General features: G+C 45.4%; 1 protein-coding gene across 6 annotated transcripts in view; it reads left to right on the plus strand.

Annotated features, from left to right (window-relative positions):
• Positions 1 to 19,790, plus strand: part of Pax8 (paired box 8) — a 60,399-nt gene that overhangs the window by 22,530 nt on the left and 18,079 nt on the right. For 3 of the 6 annotated variants that reach the window (XM_017803472.2, XM_017803473.2, XM_017803475.2), the window contains exons 3-7: positions 10,897 to 11,062; positions 12,855 to 13,055; positions 14,552 to 14,640; positions 14,991 to 15,116; positions 15,379 to 15,554. In XM_017803472.2, coding sequence (XP_017658961.1) covers positions 10,897 to 11,062; positions 12,855 to 13,055; positions 14,552 to 14,640; positions 14,991 to 15,116; positions 15,379 to 15,554 — 758 coding nt within the window. The remainder of the gene's footprint in view (positions 1 to 10,896; positions 11,063 to 12,854; positions 13,056 to 14,551; positions 14,641 to 14,990; positions 15,117 to 15,378; positions 15,555 to 19,790) is intronic. The other 3 variants (XM_008854154.3, XM_017803474.2, XM_017803476.2) reach the window with 1 other exon arrangement.

A 19,790-nucleotide genomic window follows, 5' to 3' on the forward strand; every position in this document is an offset into this window, starting at 1 on the left:
GCTGTGCCTAGAATGACCAAGAAGGGTGGGCAGGAGCCACAAAGTACAGAGCATTTGCTTGGGCATCACATGGAGAGCCTCAGCTTGCGGCTCAGTTCTGGCCCTGCATAATGTTCAGTCTTGGGCAAATTATGTACCATCTCTGCTTCTCACTCTGTCACCTGCAAAATGGGGGTGATATGCTTCCTCCCTCAAGGACTGTTATAAGAATTACATGGAACGATGCATTTATAGTGTTGTGCTTGGCTCAGGAATAAGCACGTTCCTCAACGCTGTCTACAGTCATTATCCCTAAGCATTAACTAACCCAGGAAAGGGCCTGAATACCGAACACAGCTTACCTCCCTCATTCCTTCTGTGTTTTTTGTTTTTCTTTTTCTTTTAAAGGTTCAACTTTGGTGAAATGCCAGCCCAGTTTTGTTCTTTTTTAACTGTAGTCTAACCCACAGGAAACCTCTTCATGCACCCTTTTCTCCCTTGTCTACACCTACACAGCCCTAGCAGAGATGAAATAATAGCACTAAAGCTTCCCAACAATGCTATCTTCCAGGCTGATTGAAGCAAAGGTATCCCAAAGAGCCATACTTACTATCCTATTGGGAGATACTCCTAGATTTGGTGGAGCTTCAGGTGGTAGGAGACCATGAAACTGGCAACAGTTCTCTGCCTTAAAGAGCCCAAAGGGCCTGCTGGAGGAACAGAGCCCAACAGATCCAAGGAAGGCATCCAAAAGAATGCCCAGGTGTCAGTAAATAACCACCCAGTCAAGCACCCCAGGAAGAAGAGAAAGAGCTGGCATTATTTCTGCGCCCCCCCCCAAGAACAGAAAACAATCCAGGCAAAAGGGGCAGGTGTGATGAGGGTGTTTGTCACTTGATGAGATACGAAAAATCAAAACTATTACAGAAAGAACCTTCTAAACTGTAATCTCCAAAAAGATGAACATCAAAGTCAATGTAGGAATGAAAAACATTTGTGGAGGGCCTACTAAGGCCCAATGCTAAGAGTCATAGATGCATCAATGTGCACACAACATAACTAGACAAAGGGAGGTGGAATTCATGCCAAGGTCATGAGTTAGAGGTGAGCCACAGGCTTCCTAGTCTCTATTTCATTCTCTTAAAAGAATGAAAATAATGAATGCATAAACCCCATCCAGGCATCAGTGCCGAAAGGCAGGATGGGAAGCTGCTTATCAGTTAGAGCTTCTATGAAGGACTGATAAGTGGGCCAATAGTAGGTAGTAGGAAGCCAGAGGACTTTCTTCTTGTTCCAAGTGGTTGTTGGCAGCATTGCCTTAGAAACAGTAGTTGGTGTGGATTCCAGCTCTTCCAGAGACAGCTTCATATGCTGCCTAGCAAAAGCCAGGAAACAATCATCACCTAGCAGATCCAACCCAGGCCCCATGGAACTTCCTCCAAGCACCTAGATTCTGACAACTTTAGATTTTCCTTTTGCTTCATCCAGCCCAGGGGCAGTGGCTTCTTCCTACAGATTATCTGTTACTCAAGATGTTTGGACCATGAATGTTTTAAATTTCAGACCTTTCTAGATCCGAGGATATTTGCATATATATGAGATATCTTGAGGATGAGACCAAGTCTAAAGATGGCATTCATTTATGTTTCGTATATACCTTATACATATAACCTGAAGGGAACTTTATGCAAGATACCCATGCCCCTGTGCTTTGACCGCTACCCTTCTGAGAAGTCAGATCTGACACATTGTGCTTATTATTACTCAAAAAGTTTCAGATTTTTGAAACATGTCCTATTTTGGGACTTTGGATTAGGGATGATCAACCTGAGTCTCAGAATCACTTCAGTTCTTCCTTTGTAATTTTTTTCAACACTCAGAAAATCAGTCCCTTCTATTAAAGCTCCTCCATTGAAATATTCAGAAATAGGTTTCTGTCTTCTGACCATACTCTGACAGATGCGTACTGAAAAAACAACATTCTAGGACTGCACTGATGAGGTCTTTGGCCTTGAAAGTACTGTTGAGCTCCTTGGCAAGGAGAATCAGGAACCAGTTTCTTTTTTACTGACTGAACTATGGCAGACACTGCCCACACTGTCCTGAGTCAAAAAGCAGGTGTGTGGGGTTGGGGATTTAGCTCAGTGGTAGAGCGCTTGCCTAGCAAGTGCAAGGCCCTGGGTTCGGTCCTCAGCTCCTGAAAAAAAAAAAAAAAGCAGGTGTGTGAGATGTTAGAAAAGGTAACTTTTGTTGTCAATCTACTATCGTCCTAGCTTGAGTGTTTCTCATCATTCTTTCCTTGAATGTACGTTGAAATCTCCCCAATAGAACTGCAAACCCAGAGGCTGGAGAGATGGCTCAGCAGTTAAGGGCACTGACTGCTCTTGCAGAGGACCCAAGTTTGATTCCCAGCACCCACATGTAACTCCAGTTCCAGGGAATCTGATGTCCTCTTCTCCCCTCCACAGGCATTGCACAATATGGGTGTATTTACAGACATGAAAGCAATACACTCATACACACAAAATAAAAATAATAAAGACTGTAAACCCTACAAGGCCAGAGTCTATGTAACCAGTCATTCATCTTCACGGAGACTTTACAACCAGAGTCAAAAGGAAAAGGCTTCTTAGCTCAAAATTTAAGAACCTGCATTAGTGACAGTGTCTTGTTGGTGCAAAATTGTAACAATAGCACTAGTTTCACAGAGTGCTCTGACAGAACATGTTCCTGAAGAACATACAGCCGCGTTTATCCTCATGAAAGTGAGAGCCCCACAAATGCTCATACACCTGTGGACATCAGAGACCTGAGTAAGAGCTAACACAGAGGCCCCTGCGTTCATTCCCTTGTTCCTCCAGAAGCAATGAAAACCTCTCTATTTCTGAGCTGTTATATGTGGACCTCCTTTAAAAAACAAAAACTCATATCTAAGAGTCTGTAGAAAACAGAATTCTGTTGAAAGAATATGTGGATTTCACTACGTTCTTATTGATCTGCCTTCCTCTTTTCTTCCTTGCCTCTCTTCCCCCCTCCCTCCCTCTCTCCTTCCTTCCTTCCTTCCTTCTGTCCTTCCTCCTTCCTCCTTCCTTCCTTCCATCCTTCCATCCTTCCTCCTTCCTTCCCTCCTTCCCTCCTTCCTTCCTTCCTTCCTTCCTTCCTTCCTTCCTTCCTTCCTTCAATAATGAACTTAATAAACATGATTGGGTATCTACTGTGTACCAAACACTATGCTGGATGCTAAGATTTCAATGATTTCATATCAATCCTCAAAAGTCACGGAGCTATGCATCAGGGCACATCTGGTAGATAGGCAGTATAGTCTTCTAAATGTATTGATCGAGTTTAGGGTTAAGCTTGTTTAAAATCAAGGACCAGAGAGAGCGGGCAGGAAAAGCTAGGGAAGATTCCCTTAGGAAACAGAGTCTTAAGCAGTGATGAATTCAATCGAGAAAAGATAAGGAAATGTCACTCCAAGCATGGGGACAGCATGAATGAAGATGCATGCCAGGACATGTTGCTGTGCAAGAACATGGTAAGCCATGATATATTCTAGGACTTTGAGTTCAAGACTTAGACAGGTGAGAAATGAGATGAGAGAAAAGTCATGCTGGGCATTGTCTGCTAAATTTAGAAGCTTGACATTTACCATGAAGAAAAGGATGCAAAGTCTTCTTAAGGATTTGTAAACATGGGAATGACATGGTTAGACATGGGTTTGGATGATCTGATCCCCAGATGTATAGCAAAGAGTCACATGGGAAAGGTTGGAGGGAAACCAGTGAATACAGGTAACTAGCTAACGCCTACCCTTCTAACTGTATGTCATTGGGCGGTGCGGGTGGGGGAGTCCTTGCTCTCTGAATTGATCCCATCTCTTACTCTTCTCTCATTATTCTTTACCGCTACACCTTTCACATCCTTACCATGTATTGCAAGTATAAATTAAACATTTATTTGCATTGTATTTGCCAAATCTATACCTATCCCTAGACTTCTATCACTAGACTAGACCTATCTCCATGTAGGCAGGGCTCAATCTCAGGGAATTGGTTCTGCTGAAGTGCCTGGTATATCATAGGTGCATAACATGCAGAAAGCATGTGTGTTTGAATCCTGAGACAGCTAGAAAGGTATTAGGATAAATATTTAGAGATAGAAACAATATGGTAGGTATTCCAGCTAAGGAGAATGGAAGGTTCTAAAAGCTGTTGGTTAATCCATGTGTGGTACATTTATTCAACATCCTGTAAAATTTAATAATAAACAAACAGAAGCATTTTTTACCTCATGGAAATTTCAGTCTGTTAAGAGACAAAAGTCATTTTTCATACATATGATCATGAAAAGAAATCTGGCCTTACAAATGCAGTTAAAAACATCTACAGTGTCTCCCCAGCCACCTTTCTCCTCAGCCAAATTTTTTCCTGTGATTTTCCCCCTCATTTTCAAGCACATTTCTCATAAAACAGCCATACTTGACATTGCGTTTTGATGAACACTAGACAAAAAAAGGTAAAGAATGTTAGGGAAACATCTAAACAGAGGCTCAACCTAATCTATAAATGAAAGCAAAGTCACTCCAGACCAGTGACTCAGTGCTGAAGCATACAGGGTGAATAGGAGCTAATTAGATGAAAGGGGAAGACAAAAGTTCCAAGTGGAGGAAACAACATGTGATGTTCAAAGGCCCAAAGGCAAAGTCCCCACCGACACTTGAAAAGGCTGCTGATTGAGAGCATGGTAGAAAATGACATGAGGTGAGATTGAAGGGTCAGGCTCCAAGCACGCACAGGGCTACTGTTGTCATCAGCAAAGGTGGCCTAGATGGGAGGGGGATCTCTTTATTACCTATGAGATTTCCTATAGGCAATCGAATATAAAAGAGGAAAGATTTTGCTAGAGATGCCTGGGTACCCACAATGCTATGAGAAGATGGACAGTAGGTAAAGCAGTAAGGGTGGGCTCAACGGGCTCACCAGAGATGACAGAAGAGAGAAGAGCCCTGGGATTTGAGAGGAGTCTGGGAAATAAACAGATATGATGGGACAGAAGATAGAGAATTGTCCCATTAAAGAGAAGCAGGAGGCATAGGCTGAACATATAAGGAGCAAGATCGTCATGGAAAACCCCTCTAAAAGGGAGAGAGAGCGTGGACACACCACCTAGCCAGGGCCCTCCGTTACCACCCATTACCAAGTGTTAGGCAAGCGTGAGACTTAAAAGGTGACTCCTGAATGGGAAGGGAGGAAATGGACGAAATAGGCACAGCAAGGATGACTGCTTCTTAAGACATTTGGGTTGAAAACAATAGCAAGAAAGAGTCTCAAAGTCAGAGCTTGCTTTTCAGGAAGGAGCTGGGGAAACTGCGTAGGCTGACTTCAATGCTTCTGTAGGTCCAGAGTACAGACCTAGTAGAAACATAGAGGTAAATAATGTGTTTAAAATAGTAGAATAGGGGCTGGAGAGATGGCTCAGCGATTAAGAACACTGGTTGTTCTTGAAGAAGACCCAGGTTCAAATCCCAACACCCATATGGCAGCTAACAACTGTCCATAACTCCAGTTCCAGGGGATCCAACAGCCTTTTCTGTCCTCCGCAGGTATTACACTACACGGGTGCACTTATTGACATGCAGGGAATACACACGTACACATAAAAATAATAAATAAAATATTTTTAGAAAAATAAAAATAAAATAGGAGAATAAGTTATGGAGTCAAATTCCAGAGCATTTAAAAGATGAAAAGAGTTAATAAGAAAGGCAAACCGCAGCCTTATTTAGTCACTGTCTCTCTTCTGTTGTTTCCCTTAGAGTGACCAGTGGCAAGCACAGGGACGCCAAAGGTCACACAGCAAGATGGGGCAGAATGGATGCATGATGCTGCTTTCCCGCAGGCCATCCCACTCTGTCCCTGTCCAAGGATATGATGTGTCCATAACCCTGTGGATGGTGGTGTGATCTGGTGTACCAGTTTGGGACACTGGGGTCCCATGATCTCAGGCATGGTTTGAGACAAAGTCCCTAGACTTTATTCCATAAAGGCACCAAGTCAAAAGGAGAAACTGAGAGGTTTCAGAGATTATAGACCTGCACGGGGAAGGGCAACACCAGACTGAAAACATCAGAGACAAATTAGCATCCGCAAGGCCTCTCCTTCATGAAAGGGGTGTAGACATAGTATGATTTAAAGAGCACCCTGTGGCAGCCACTGTATCCCACTATAGCCACACCAAAGGTCAAACTTCCACTCACCTTAACATTCTTTGGAGCTAAAGCAGCAATCCCTAGATAGTCAAATACAATTTTTTTCACAGTATAACACATTCAACTATTGTCACTTTAAGGTGAGGCAAAAACCATAAGGGATCAAGCAGATAGAAAAACAAAGTTCTGTAGAATGGGATTTGAGGGTCCCACAGTGGAGAATCTGTGTCGGATATTATATAGAAAAAGATATGGCCCCTGCCCTTGAGGAATTCATAAAGGAATCAAACAGATAAAGTTGCTGGTCAATAGTCAGTGATATGATAGGTAACTGTGCAAAGGATTGTGGGGGCACAGAAAAGTATTCTCATATCTTAAAGGGTGGACATCAGTGCACGTAGTAAGAGTTTTAGGTGATACTCCTGTGCTCCTTTCTTCCATCCTTACTTCTCAGAGCCTTCTAAGTGGTGAAGAAATAACTGAAGGGCATCCGGGGACCTCACCAAATGGTGACTTTTCCAATGCTTCTAGATAGCAAGTATCACCTCTGGCTTTGCAGACTCCAAATTCCTTTACTGAAAGCTAAGTCCTCTCTGACAAAGGAAACTTGCATTTCTCTGTCTAGGACCTTCACCCTCAAGAACCTTCTTGCATGCAGCCAGACTTCCTCCTACACATCCACCCTTCCCCACCCACAGTCCTCCAGACATGCAAAAGGCCTTTGCTTATGAAGTTTCAAACCTCTTCCTGGTTTACACCTTCTCCAACCCTACTTCTGGACCAACCAGGGGGACTCCTACTCCTGACTGTCTTCCGGCCTCAAGGCTCACCTGCCTACAAAGCATAAACCAGCATAGAGAAAGAGAGAGGGTTAGAACAGTGGGCACCAGCCCCTCACCCAGGGCAGGAAGGAAGCCTGCACCCACCTCTGGGCATTTGGTGGTAACTCACCTGAAGTCTACTCCCCCACACCGGACACAGGAAAGACAAAAGCCCTTCCATCACAGAACTCAGTTCAAAACCTCAGCCCATAGAAGCCACCTTCGTATGCAGCCAGTTGAGCATTTCCAAATTCTCCTTCTTGCCTGACCCATAGAGGCAGCAAATGTCAGTCAACTTCTTCAAAGCACCAAGACTTTATGCAAGGTAATTTTTCTTGCTTCCTATGAAAATTCTTTACTTGGTTATTTCCTAGTTATTCCCTGGACTCCCCTCTGACCACTTATGTGCTCCTCCAAAGGACTTCTCCCTTAACATGGCACTTACCAGTGATTCTGATTGTGCCTCCCAAGTGGGTGTAAGCATTCTTGTCTTATACAAGGTTACATATCCAGAGCTTTGTACCTAAGTCATCATTAGCACTTGGTTAATATGTATCAGGAAATACAAATAGTAATTACAATTCTTAGAAGAAGGTTGGAGGAAGAACATTATTTATTTATTATTTATTCACCCAGCCATTGCCCATTGCCCACCCTAAACCAGTGTTCTGAGTGTGGGATCTCAGAGGAGCAGCATTCAAATAGTCTAGGCTCTTCTAAGAAACACAAATTCTTGGTTACATCCCCAACCTACTGATTCAAGAGCTTAGGGCATTATATTCAACAGATTTTATTTTAATAAGCCTGGTGCATGTTCACATTTGAGAACTACTTCCCAAGTTCTAGGACCAAGTATTCAACTATGTGAATATTAAAATTAAAAAGTTTACATTTCTATCAAGATTACCAGCTGGTGGAACTGTCTCCACCTTCATTCCCTGTCTTCCTCTATTAGTATAGTCACTGGCAGGTATAACAGGAAGTACTGCTAAGCTCCATTCAATACCACCACTGTGAACAATCAAACCTACTCAAATAACACAATTAAAACAGGTAGAGTCAAGGCAGGAATCTGGCTCAAGGCCCTTCCACAATAATACGAAATCATTCAGAGGTCAGGAAAATAAAATAAAGCCCTAGAGAATTCACAGTTCACAGACCAGAGATTTGACTCTATCTTTCCCTGTGCAATCCTGGCCGCCAGGCAATAAGCTTCAATAGGTCCTGGGGTTTGGGTTTCTAAGGATGCTGAATCAGCTCAGGAAAATTTAGGATCATAGGATGTACTGATTATGTTGGAGAGTTACATGGATAGATAGTTGTTTTAAAGTAAAAATGTTCAACTATGCCAGCCCTGCCCCCCCCATTATGTTTTTTTTTTAACCAGCTATTTGCTAAGGGTAAAGAACCTCTACCTTTAAGAAATCTGACTTCCACATAAAGAGGTCCTAGAAGAAACAGTTATGCCTCATGAAGTAAAAATTATGGAAAATGGGGACAAAATAGTCCTGTCGTCTTGCAAGTTTGGATGGCTGTCTGTCGCCCCCTGGTGTTCAGCATCTGGACCCCCCCCAAAACAGCCAAAGGGCAACACAGAGAGAGTGAGGAGCAGTTCCTCCACAGAGGGCAGTATGAGCAGTGAGGGGTCAGAGGAATGAGTTTAAGGGCAATTAAGAGTCACATTGCCTATCACCTAGGCTGGTCTGCAAGCCCCTAAGACATCATCCCAGCTGGGGTGGAAAAGCACTCACTAGAGCTCATGGCCTAGAACAGAACATGCAGAAGCTGTGCCTGGAAAAGGGACCATTACGCCCCTCATACTGGGGTTCAGTCAGTAGACTTCTCCTCCTGACTTACTGCCCAGGGCAATTGCCTTGTTTGTTTGTTTGTTTGTTTTAAGGGAAATTAACTGTTCTGCTGAAGACAGCTTGGGCCCTTGAGGAGACGTTGCTAGGCAGTTCTGAATGTGCTAAGTCAGTGGGTGATAATGGGTACAGTGTGCCCAGCAAAGGCACTTCCCACCCCTGCCCATAAATATTCTTAAGTGATGCACACTGATCTGGGATTGACTCTCCCTTCTTGTTGGCTGGCTCCCTCTGATTCCCCTCTCCCTGGTCCCTTGCCCCAGGGTTCTTATACCTTCCCGTCCCAAGCCAGATGGCCAGATTCTATCACTGGAATGAGAAGACACAATCATGCCTAGGCAGTGGCACTGTCAACATAAGACTGCAAAGCCAGTCCCAAGCTGTCAGAGTCAGTCCTGGCCATAGAACAAGGGCTTACCCAGAAACAGCCCTGATCAGACCCCTAAACTTTGATTGGATCCTGTCTCCTCTTCACATAAGCTGAGTCATTCACATCATATAAATCAAGCCAGTGAAACTCTCTTCATGATCTCCTTGTTAGAAATTGAACATCTCAGTCCTGAAATTAACCCAGCACAGATCTAGTGATGTCACAGAGCTGAACATGTTGGTAAATCTAACAGATATCTACCCTTGTAACTACAAAACCTTTCCACATAATGTCTCCCTGGCTCTAAAAGCCTCTCCCTTCTCTCTCATCTAGCGTTTCTTTTTAAAAAATATTTATTCTTTTTATTTTATGTGTATGAGTGTATTGCCTGCACGTATGTGAGTGCACCCATGTCGTACAATGCCGCGAGGTCAGAAGAGGGCTTCGGATTCTCCTGGAACTGGAGTTAAGGACGGTTCATAGCTGCCATGTGAGTGCTGGGAATCGAACCTGGGTCCTCTGAAAGAGCAGTCAGTGCTCTCAACCACTGAGCCATCTCTCCAGCCCCTCATCTAGCGTTTCTTTATCTTCAGTCTCACCTTGGGCTTCCCTAAGAACCCTCTGTGCTTCCCTAACCAGGACCAAGTCTACTCCTCTGGTTCCCATAACTACCTCTCTAAACTCTCAATTCCAGAAAAGGTCATGAGGGATGTTAATTAGCTGTTTGCTGGTCTGGGCTCTTATTATGATAAACTCTGTGAGGTAAAAGCAGGTAAGGAAATGTATTCGCCTTTGGGCTGCAGAACTTGGTGGAGGATTGGCACATAGTAGGTACTCAGTAGATAGAGGTTTGAGTAGATGCCTGGGGTCAGAATGAAGTACAGAATCAAGCAAAGGGCAAAGGGCAAGTCAGAGAAGCACTCAAGGCTTGGTTTCCCGTGTACTGTACTGCTGTCTGCAGCCTGACATGATGGTCCTGGAACCCATGGGATATGTTCTAGTGAGGCCTCAGCCTGGCATTTTTTAGGTAGAGAGAGGGAAATTTCAGGGTCATTCCAGAAAGGCACCCACTGACAGGGCTTAGTCCATTCTGCCTCAATCAGAGAATCTTTCCTTTGCTTCTTTTGTGCTTGGTTTGTAAAATCTGGTTCCATGGTTTAAGAGGAAACAGATGGAAAAACCAATTATCTTATCCCATGCCTTCATTTTACTGAAAAGAAAAGGAAAATCAGGAAGAAGATGGAATTTTTCCCCCATATCACCCAACTCAGTGTCAGCTTAAGAAGATCTTGAATTTCTCACTCCTTACCTGCCTTTAGATGAAGGGAAATGGGATGAGGGGACATTGATGATACTTGGAATCAAGGCCTGAGCATCTGAAGGAGATGTAGTAGACCCAAAGGGTGCCCAGATGGTGATGTGCCCTTCTTGAACCCTCACATGACAGAGGGGTAAGCACCTCATACCACTCATATCAGCCTTCTTGGGGTGTGGGAGGCTGAGCAAGATGGGGTATAAGTAGAGGGAGATCTGAAGGACCTAACCATGGAGTTCATAATCACCCTTACACATAGCACTTATACTCAAGGCTAATTCTCACCCAACCCTACTGCCTGGTCCTGACAACTGTCCCTGGGAACACTGTCATTTTAGGCCACGGAGGGCTGAACCAGTTGGGAGGGGCCTTTGTGAATGGCAGACCTCTGCCGGAAGTGGTCCGCCAACGCATTGTGGACCTGGCCCACCAGGGTGTAAGGCCATGTGACATCTCTCGCCAGCTCCGTGTCAGTCATGGCTGCGTCAGCAAGATCCTTGGCAGGTAAGCACGAAATTCACCACAGACCACCTATCCTGCAAGGCTTGCATTCTGTGGTCAACCTCATAGCTGCCAGTCCACCTACCATCTGAGTTTGTGCTTTTTAAGCCATAACTCTCAAAGCATCTGCAACAGAAGGAATGAAGGTATTTGACGAAATTCAAATTCTTAGGTCCCAGACCAGTCCTACTGAGTCAGCCTCTCTGGAAGCCAGGCCTGTGATTTTTGTGAGGTGACCAGGCAGCACGTCACTCAGGAGCATGGAAGATTAAGAACTACTGATTATGAGACTTAGTGGCAGTTCACAGGCCTGGCTGCACAGGGAAACCTTGATTTATACACCAACAATCAATAAAAAGATGAGGATCTAGGCTCCACCACAGACCAACACAGAGGAATGCATTCAAATTTAGGTTTGTCACTCACTTCCACCTCATTCAAATAATTCTAGTTATCTCAGTCGGGGCTGAGAACCACTGAGCCACGGGTTCAGAGGGGCAGGGAGCATGAAAGCCTTTGACATGCTCTAGTCCAGAATGTCACTTCCACCAAAAATGTCCCTGAACTAGATAGAGGATTTGGGTGTTCAAATGCACCATCACCACATATGCCGACCTATATGTGGACTCAGAGGAAGCTTTGCTTCAGGGAGTCAAAGGGGCTGGGCTTTAATGAACCACAGAAAGCCCTGACTCTCAGCCTGAGATTGTCAGGGAAAAGTGACTTCTCGGAGTCGAGGAGAAGGGATTCCAAAGATGGCTATGGAGTCCCAAAGAAGAGTTGCAGTCTGGGCAGTAATGGCAATGGACTTTCAGAAGCCAGGCTTTACTGGGCTGGAGAGATAGCTCAATGGTTAGAAGCACTGGCCGTTCTTGCAGAAGACCCAAATTCAAGTCCCAGCATCCACGTGGTAGCTAACAACTGTTCATGACTCCAGTTCCAGGGGATCTGATGCCATCTTCTGTCCTCCATGGGCTTTGCATGACACAGATGTACTTATATACATGCAGACAATATACACATACACATAAGTTTTTTTTTAAGTTTTTTTGAATCTGGGCTTTATTTATTGGCAGAAGAGACCAGATGTTCTACAATGGAGAGGGTGTCCTGACCAAGCCATGATCTGCCAGAACAGCTAGCAGCTTCCAGAGATAGGCCCTGGAAGAGGAGGCTCAGCTTAAGGGGCTGGATCTGGCCAGGGCTCCAAAGCAAAGCTGGACTTCAGAGTCCAGAAAGGGCAGATTCAACTTGCACCATAAAACCTGACAGAAAACCAGCATGCAAGGGGTAAGGGAGATGGCTCAGACTTAGACAGGGCAAAGCTGACCCAGCAAGACAGTAGAGGGTGGGATGATTCCAGCTGGCTTCCCTGGGTGAAGCCCGGCGGGCAAAGGAGCGGAGAGTCAGCCGTGCCAAGAGAAGCTGCCTGGAGAAACCATCACTGCAGGCCTGTGACTCCCACAGCATCAACACTGAGACATCCTTTCTTACAAGGAAGATCTTTGTGCTGGTTGATGCATACACTGGAAGCCAGGCAGGGGGAAGGGACAGAGGGGAGCCAGGGTGAAGGGCTTTGTGGAGGAGTCTGGTTTGGCAGCAACATAAATCTATCCAAACAAGGGAGGTAGATAGTTGGGGAAATGTCTAGTATCTGAGACCAGGCAGGAGTGGGGACATGTCTCACTCCCTCACCTCTCCCCAGGAACCTCAGAGGGGACAGAGGCTCTGATTAGATCCTTACCTGAAGGCTCCGCCTGCTTATCGGGTAAATTTGGGGGGTTCTCTATTGGAGTAGGTACTACGAAACTGGCAGTATCCGACCTGGAGTGATAGGGGGCTCCAAGCCCAAAGTGGCCACCCCCAAGGTGGTGGAGAAGATTGGGGACTACAAGCGGCAGAACCCCACCATGTTTGCCTGGGAGATTCGAGACCGACTTCTGGCAGAGGGTGTTTGTGACAATGACACTGTGCCCAGTGTCAGCTCCATCAACAGGTGAGAGAGAGCAGCCTCTGGCATCAGGTTGGGCCTGGAGCCTCTGGGGGATTCATAAAAGAAACCTGAAGGGCCTGGCTTGGGTGAAACAGGGCTCTTGGAAAGGGCCTTATTTTGAAGCAGACAGAAGCTTCTAGGTCTGGCACATGTCACCACTCCCAGGCCTCTCTCTCTTGCCCGTGCTGTGGGGCCTCCCTCTGCCCTCACACCTACAGTTTCCTTCCTTAAACACCACATCCTCTTTCATTCAATAAGAGAAACTTCTTGAGCAGATCTTTCCTGACCCCCAACCCAGCTCTCACTGAAGCACTCTGGCCTTTGTTGAATCTTTCAGTCACTCACTACCTCAATCAATCATTTACTCCCTCATTCATTTGTTCTTTTATTCACATTCACTCATTTGCCCTGTGTTAGTCTCTGGGATGCAAAAATCTCTGCCCTTGTGGAGCTAACCATTCAATAGGAGCACAAACACAAACCTACTATCCACACAGACATTGTAAAAATGCAACTACGAGTCCTGCTGAGGCTTGGAGCCTGAGGGCCTGTGGACCAGCCTATGGTAGCATGGTTTGGGGAGGCTAGGAAAATGTTCCCTAGGTAAAAAACAATGAGCAAGAGTTAATTAAGTTTAAAGGGGGCGGGATGAAAAAAGAGCTTTGAGAGTGCATACAAAGACCCTGGGCTAATAAGACCCTCCACAAGAAGATGAAAGAAAGCAAACAGATGGCTGGAGAGATGGCTCAGCAGTTAAGAGCACTGGCTGTTCTTGCAGAGGACCCAGGTTCTATTCCCAGCACCCACATGGTGGCTAGCAACCATCTATAACTCCAGTTCCAGGGGATCCAACACCCTCTTCTGACCTCCGCAGGCATTGCATAACATGGGTGAACTTATACCTATGCAGGCAACACACTCATACACATAAAAAATAAAATAAAAATAAAAGTTTTTTTAAAAAAAGCCAGTAGAGAGATAAGGGGAGCCTGATGTACGCTGGATAAGAGATGTCAGCAGAAGCTGCCCTGAAGGGTCAATGGCCATCACTCCTGCCTTTGACACATGTGTAGTGGGCAGCCCTCAGTATATATTAAACCAAGGCTGACTTGCATTTCAAAAAGCTCACTCTGAAAAACAGGAAATCAGTTGGAAAGAGTGTGTGGACCAGCCACTGTGTGGCTCTAGAAGGCCACAGTTGGAGTGGTGCTCCTCAAGAGGTTAACGATTAGAGGTAAAGAAGGACCAACTCTGGGGAGGTTATCGAGATCAAACCCACAGAACTGTAAGCCTCATCTGTATTTCTGCCTTAAGGGGTGCATGTCTCCAGTCATGATATGAGATAGGAAGATCCAGATATGAAGAGTGAGGTCATGGGTTTAATTGTGGGCTAGTTGAACTGGAGACACATTTGAGATACTTGAGTGGCCCTGGATCCAGGGTCGCCATGTCTCCTATTTCCTCTTCTGTTCTCTGATGGCTTTTCTACTTCTTCACAGAATAATCCGGACCAAAGTGCAGCAACCGTTCAACCTCCCTATGGACAGCTGCGTGGCCACTAAGTCCCTGAGCCCAGGGCACACGCTGAGTGAGTTCAGAGGGACATACCTGCTCCCACACCTTCGCACATAGATCGGGTCTGCACACCCACATAGACACAGACACATACAGACACAGACACACAAGAGCACACCCATGCACACAATTCTGTGCATACCCTGACGCTGTCTACTTCCAATCCCATGGGAGACACAGTGGAACATGGGGAGGTGGGCACACTTCAAGCAAAGGTCATTCTAGGAAGCCCTGGAAGAAAGAACTCCAGGTCCCCAGGGCTCAGTCCACAGCTGCAGTTGGCTGTTTTGCATCCGTGGTGACAGTAGGACCTCAAGGAGTGCCAGATCCCATCCTAACCCTCTCCCTCTCACCTCTGTGCAGTCCCCAGCTCAGCTGTAACACCCCCAGAGTCACCTCAGTCAGATTCTTTGGGTTCCACCTACTCTATCAACGGGCTCCTGGGAATTGCTCAGCCTGGCGGTGACAACAAGAGAAAGATGGATGACAGTGAGTGTTGGGGGGACTGGACGATGGCGTGGGACACAGAGGAGCAGTTTGCTCAAGCTTTGATAGGGAAAAGGCCTTTCCTCCTATGGCCCAGGGCTCAGTAGCGTTCTTCGACTCCCTGTTCTTAGGCACATGCCCTATCTTTTAGCTGCCCCTTTTCCTCCCTCTTTAGCCCACCCGCTCCTTCACTTTGGCTACTTGGCCTGGGGACTGGGTAGAGGGATCCCCTGAAAGTTTTCTTCCTACCTGGGGGGGGCACTAGGTGACCAAGACAGTTGTCGGCTGAGCATCGACTCACAGAGTAGCAGCAGCGGTCCCCGAAAGCACCTTCGCACCGACACCTTCAGCCAGCACCACCTCGAGCCGCTTGAGTGCCCATTTGAGCGGCAGCACTACCCGGAGGCCTATGCCTCCCCTAGCCACACCAAAGGCGAGCAGGTAAGAAGCTGGGATGCAGAAAGTGGACGGGGTGGGCAAGAGCCAGAGCAGGGCGTGTTCTCTGCCATCAAAGCAACTCCCAATTGCTTTGATGGACTCAGGCTACATGCTTGATGCAGAGTTCAACTCAAGGTATGCTTTGTTTTACCAGATGCCTCGGTGTCTCCCCCTTCTTCCAACCCTTGTCTGAACTTTGAACCCAGTTCTCTCAGGGAGGGCCAGCCTTTCACCATCAGTGACTTTTCCAAACAACAGGATTAGAGCCATATAAGTCTTCCCAGGAGGACCTCAGTGCCCCTACAGCCCCACCTTTATGCTCCCTTTGCATACCCTAGGATCCTGTATGACTCATACCCTAAGCAAGCCAACCTCATTCACACCTCTCTGCCCTTGCACACCATGTGCTCTCCCTTGCCTTTGTTTCCATTTCTCTGCCTGGAAAAAAAAACAGTTGGCTGCAATGACTTGGCTCAATCACAGTCTCCATGAATTTGTCCCTGCCCCTCACCTATGACTCATCCCTCCTGCCTCTATCACTCTATGTGTCTCACACATGGTTTCTGTTGATTTCTCACAATGGAGCCTAATAATCCTGTGGACAGGTGGGTAAAGACAACACATTTCTTAAGGACAGGGGTAGCCTTTTGAGACACTTTTAATTGCTATCACCTATTATTATTGTTATTATTATTATTATTACTTCTTTTGTGGTATTAAGTGGACAGGTGGGTAAAGACAACACATTTCTTAAGGACAGGGGGTAGCCTTTTGAGACACTTTTAATTGCTATCACCTATTATTATTATTATTGTTATTATTATTATTACTTCTTTTGTGGTATTGAAAATCAAACTCAAGACATCACACACACTAAACAAGCCCTCTACCCCTGAGCAACATCCTTAGCCTAGAATTTTAATGGCTATTCAACAAAGGTATATAAAAATGAACGAACCAATGACTTAGTTGAGAAATCCAGAATGATAAATCATAAGCAAAAGGGATATTTTCTTTCCACAACTTAGGACAGGGGAAATGGATTATAATGGGTTGGCTTCTGTGAAAACAGACAGAGATGTGAGACTTTCCACACTGAGTCCAACAGAGATCCCACAGTGCCAACTATCAGCTCCATTCACTATTATCTGTCAAGGATTTCAGTGTCTGCTTCTCTTCATCACACCTAATCAACCAGTCCAGGAGATTCTTCAGGGTGTGTCCTATCACCCCTCCTTGGCTTGAGGCAAGCCCTTATGTATACCTTTGAGAGCTGAGGGAGACAGTGATAATGATGCCAGTAATCAGCTGGACCATTGCCAGTGAATGGCTGAGCTGCTGGCCCAGGGCCAGCCCCCACAACTGGCTAGGCAATCTGTGTCAGTGATTTTATCAGCCTTGGCTATGACTACTATGAATGGTGTAGACAAAGCTAGCCATCAGCAGACCTGGGAAGAGGGCCTGGGTGCTTATCTGATAATCAGCACATGGCTCCAGGAGGCCAGTGGGGTCTCAGCATTGAGCCTGAAGGAAGCCTGTTCTGTGACAGCAAGCCTGCAAAATGCAATACACACATACTACGTGGCCTGAAAGAGTAAAGGCCCACTGAGGAAACCCTGGGGACCCACTAGGTCCCAGAGCCATTTCCTGGCTCCAACCATAGTCCCCCAAAGGACCATGCTTGCTTAGAGAGAGCCTCTGTGACATACAAGTGAGCATACATGGGGAATCCTAGAATGAGACTATTAGAACAGGGGGCTTTGTGTCCACCCAGCCTAGCATTGCCATTTGCATGAGGATAACCCAGGGCTTAGAGCATGGGAAGATGTAGGAGAAGCAGATGGTTGTAGAGCTTAGGGCTTCCAGTGCTAGTTTCATTTATATAGATTCATTGTAACCTGTTTTTGACAGTGCTTCCATGGACATTCTTGTGTGAAGACTAAATGAAACAAAAGCATTTGAAAGTCATTGAACTGCTCCAACCCCTCAAACTAGAGGAGCAAACTGAGCGCTAGCTTCCTCCCTCATTCATTCATCAGGCTGGATTGTGAGGGGCAGAGAGCACCCAACCTGAACCTTGCTTTTCTGATTTTGGTGACTGACTGCACTGTCTCGTGAACACATTCTCTCCCCCAGACACAGAAAGCTCTGTGACTTGGGGAGCCAAAAGAGAAGTAGATACTCATACCTGACCTTAGCAAGGGCAAGGGCAGTCTTCTTGTCTGGAAAATCATTAAGAGGGAGGGAGTGTTCAACAGATATATCATGTGGCCTCATTCCTGGTTGCAATATCACCCCCAGGTATTGTTAGAAATCTGTATCACTCGTCCTCTATATTACAAAACCCACCAATAAGTAGATCAACAGATCAACAGAATGAAAGGTAGTATGATAAAGACAGAGACCAAGAATGTGTCAGCTGGTTTTTCCCATAATCCTGAAATAGTGCATGTGTCATCATTGCCTACAGAGCATCTATGGTTATCCAGCATTTATGTTACACAGTACTCTAAAGAAGTACTATACATAAACTCATACTTAACAGTTACATCAGTCTTGTAATGTAGATTCTAGGATCCCTATTATATGGATAAGCAAAAGCAATGCTCTGAGAGTTCAAGAAGACTATAGTTTCCTGTCAGATGATCACAGAGTCAAAACTCCAAGTCAGCCAAGTTCTGAAGCATTGGGCTACTCTGCCCCAATTCAACTTCAAGCCCAGAAAGAAAAAAAAAAAAATCCAGTCATCATTGGAATAGTTAGAATACTGGATGCAATACCACCCAAATCTTTAACTATGTAGTTTTCTTTTTCTCTTTGGTCTAGGTTTGGAACAGAAACTTGATTTCGAGTAAATATCCTGACATCAAATCGACACACACAAAAGGCATTTCAAACTTTCCTTACACTTTCTAGAAATTAGGTATTTTGTTCCATTTCATTAAAGCCTAGCTCTCAGAAGCTCCACCCTGCCACTAAGTGGACCCCCTCTGAAGAAGGGAACCAGAGCACCATTTAGTCAGTAATTGCTCCTATGTGCTGATGGTGCCCTGGTGGCCTCCAGAATTGACTGCAGCTTCCAAATGTGCCCGCCATGCAACCAGAAAGTGCTGTGGCTCCTTGGAGAACCAAGCACCATGGAAATCTCTGAAAGTGATTGCCTTTAGTAGCACTGTTACAGAACAATAGAACCTTCCTTGATTTCAGTTTTGCACAGTATTTTATACAGTACGTTGTGGTGTGTGTGATCTGTATGTGGGGAGCAGATGAGTGCCGCCTTTCCCTGGGAAGGACAGCAGAGAGTTGAGGGGACGGTGAGGTATACTCTTACTGTTTGCTGAGCAAATTATTTTCTGAAGGAGTGCCTTAGACCTCAACCTTGTTCCTGTCAGGGAAAACTGATAGGCACCCAAAATGAACTTTTACTGAGGACAACTCCAAGTACTTGATAGAATTTTTTGTTTTTTTGTTTGATTTTGCTTTGAGACAGGGTCTCGCTGTAGCCCCAGCTGGTCTGGTAGTCAAAATATAAAAACCAGGCTGGTCTCTGACTCACAGATATCTACCTGCCTTTGCCTCCCAAGTTCTGGGACTAAAGGTATGCCCCACCACATGCAGCCCTTGATATAATTTTAAAAGATTTTATTTATTTTTATTTTGTATGTATGAGTGTTTTGCCTGCATGTATGTAAGTGCACCATGTGTATGCAAAGCCTGCAGAGGTCAGAAGAGGGCATCAGATCCACTGGAACTGAACAGTTGTTAGCCACCATGTGGGTATTGTAAACTGACTCAGGGTCCTCTGGAAGAGCAATAAATGTTCTTAATACTGAGCCATCTCTCTAGCCCTCTGATAGAATTTTTTTAAACAAAATGAATACCCAGGATGAAACTAAATGTTTCTATATACACACACACACACACACACACACACACACACACACACACACTCATGAGAGAAGGAGAAAGATGGCGAGAGGGAGCAAGAGACAGAGAGAAAATATACACTTGTTCTGTGGACCAGAGAGAGCACCTGGGTCAGCATCTGATACTGTCTTCTGGGTCCAAACTCTTCATGTACAAAAATGACATAATCTCACTGCTGCATGTCACTGGGCTGTTCAATGAGTACAGAGGCAAAGCCCAAATGTCAGACCTTTGCAAATGTAAGAAGTGGTCACTGCCATCAGTTTAGGGCAGCAATTGAAGGTAGAAACACCAGAGCCTGAATCTTGGCTA

Source organism: Nannospalax galili, unplaced genomic scaffold (assembly GCF_000622305.1).
Source record: "Nannospalax galili isolate Female #2095 unplaced genomic scaffold, S.galili_v1.0 scaffold1267, whole genome shotgun sequence".
Taxonomy (NCBI): domain Eukaryota; kingdom Metazoa; phylum Chordata; class Mammalia; order Rodentia; family Spalacidae; genus Nannospalax; species Nannospalax galili.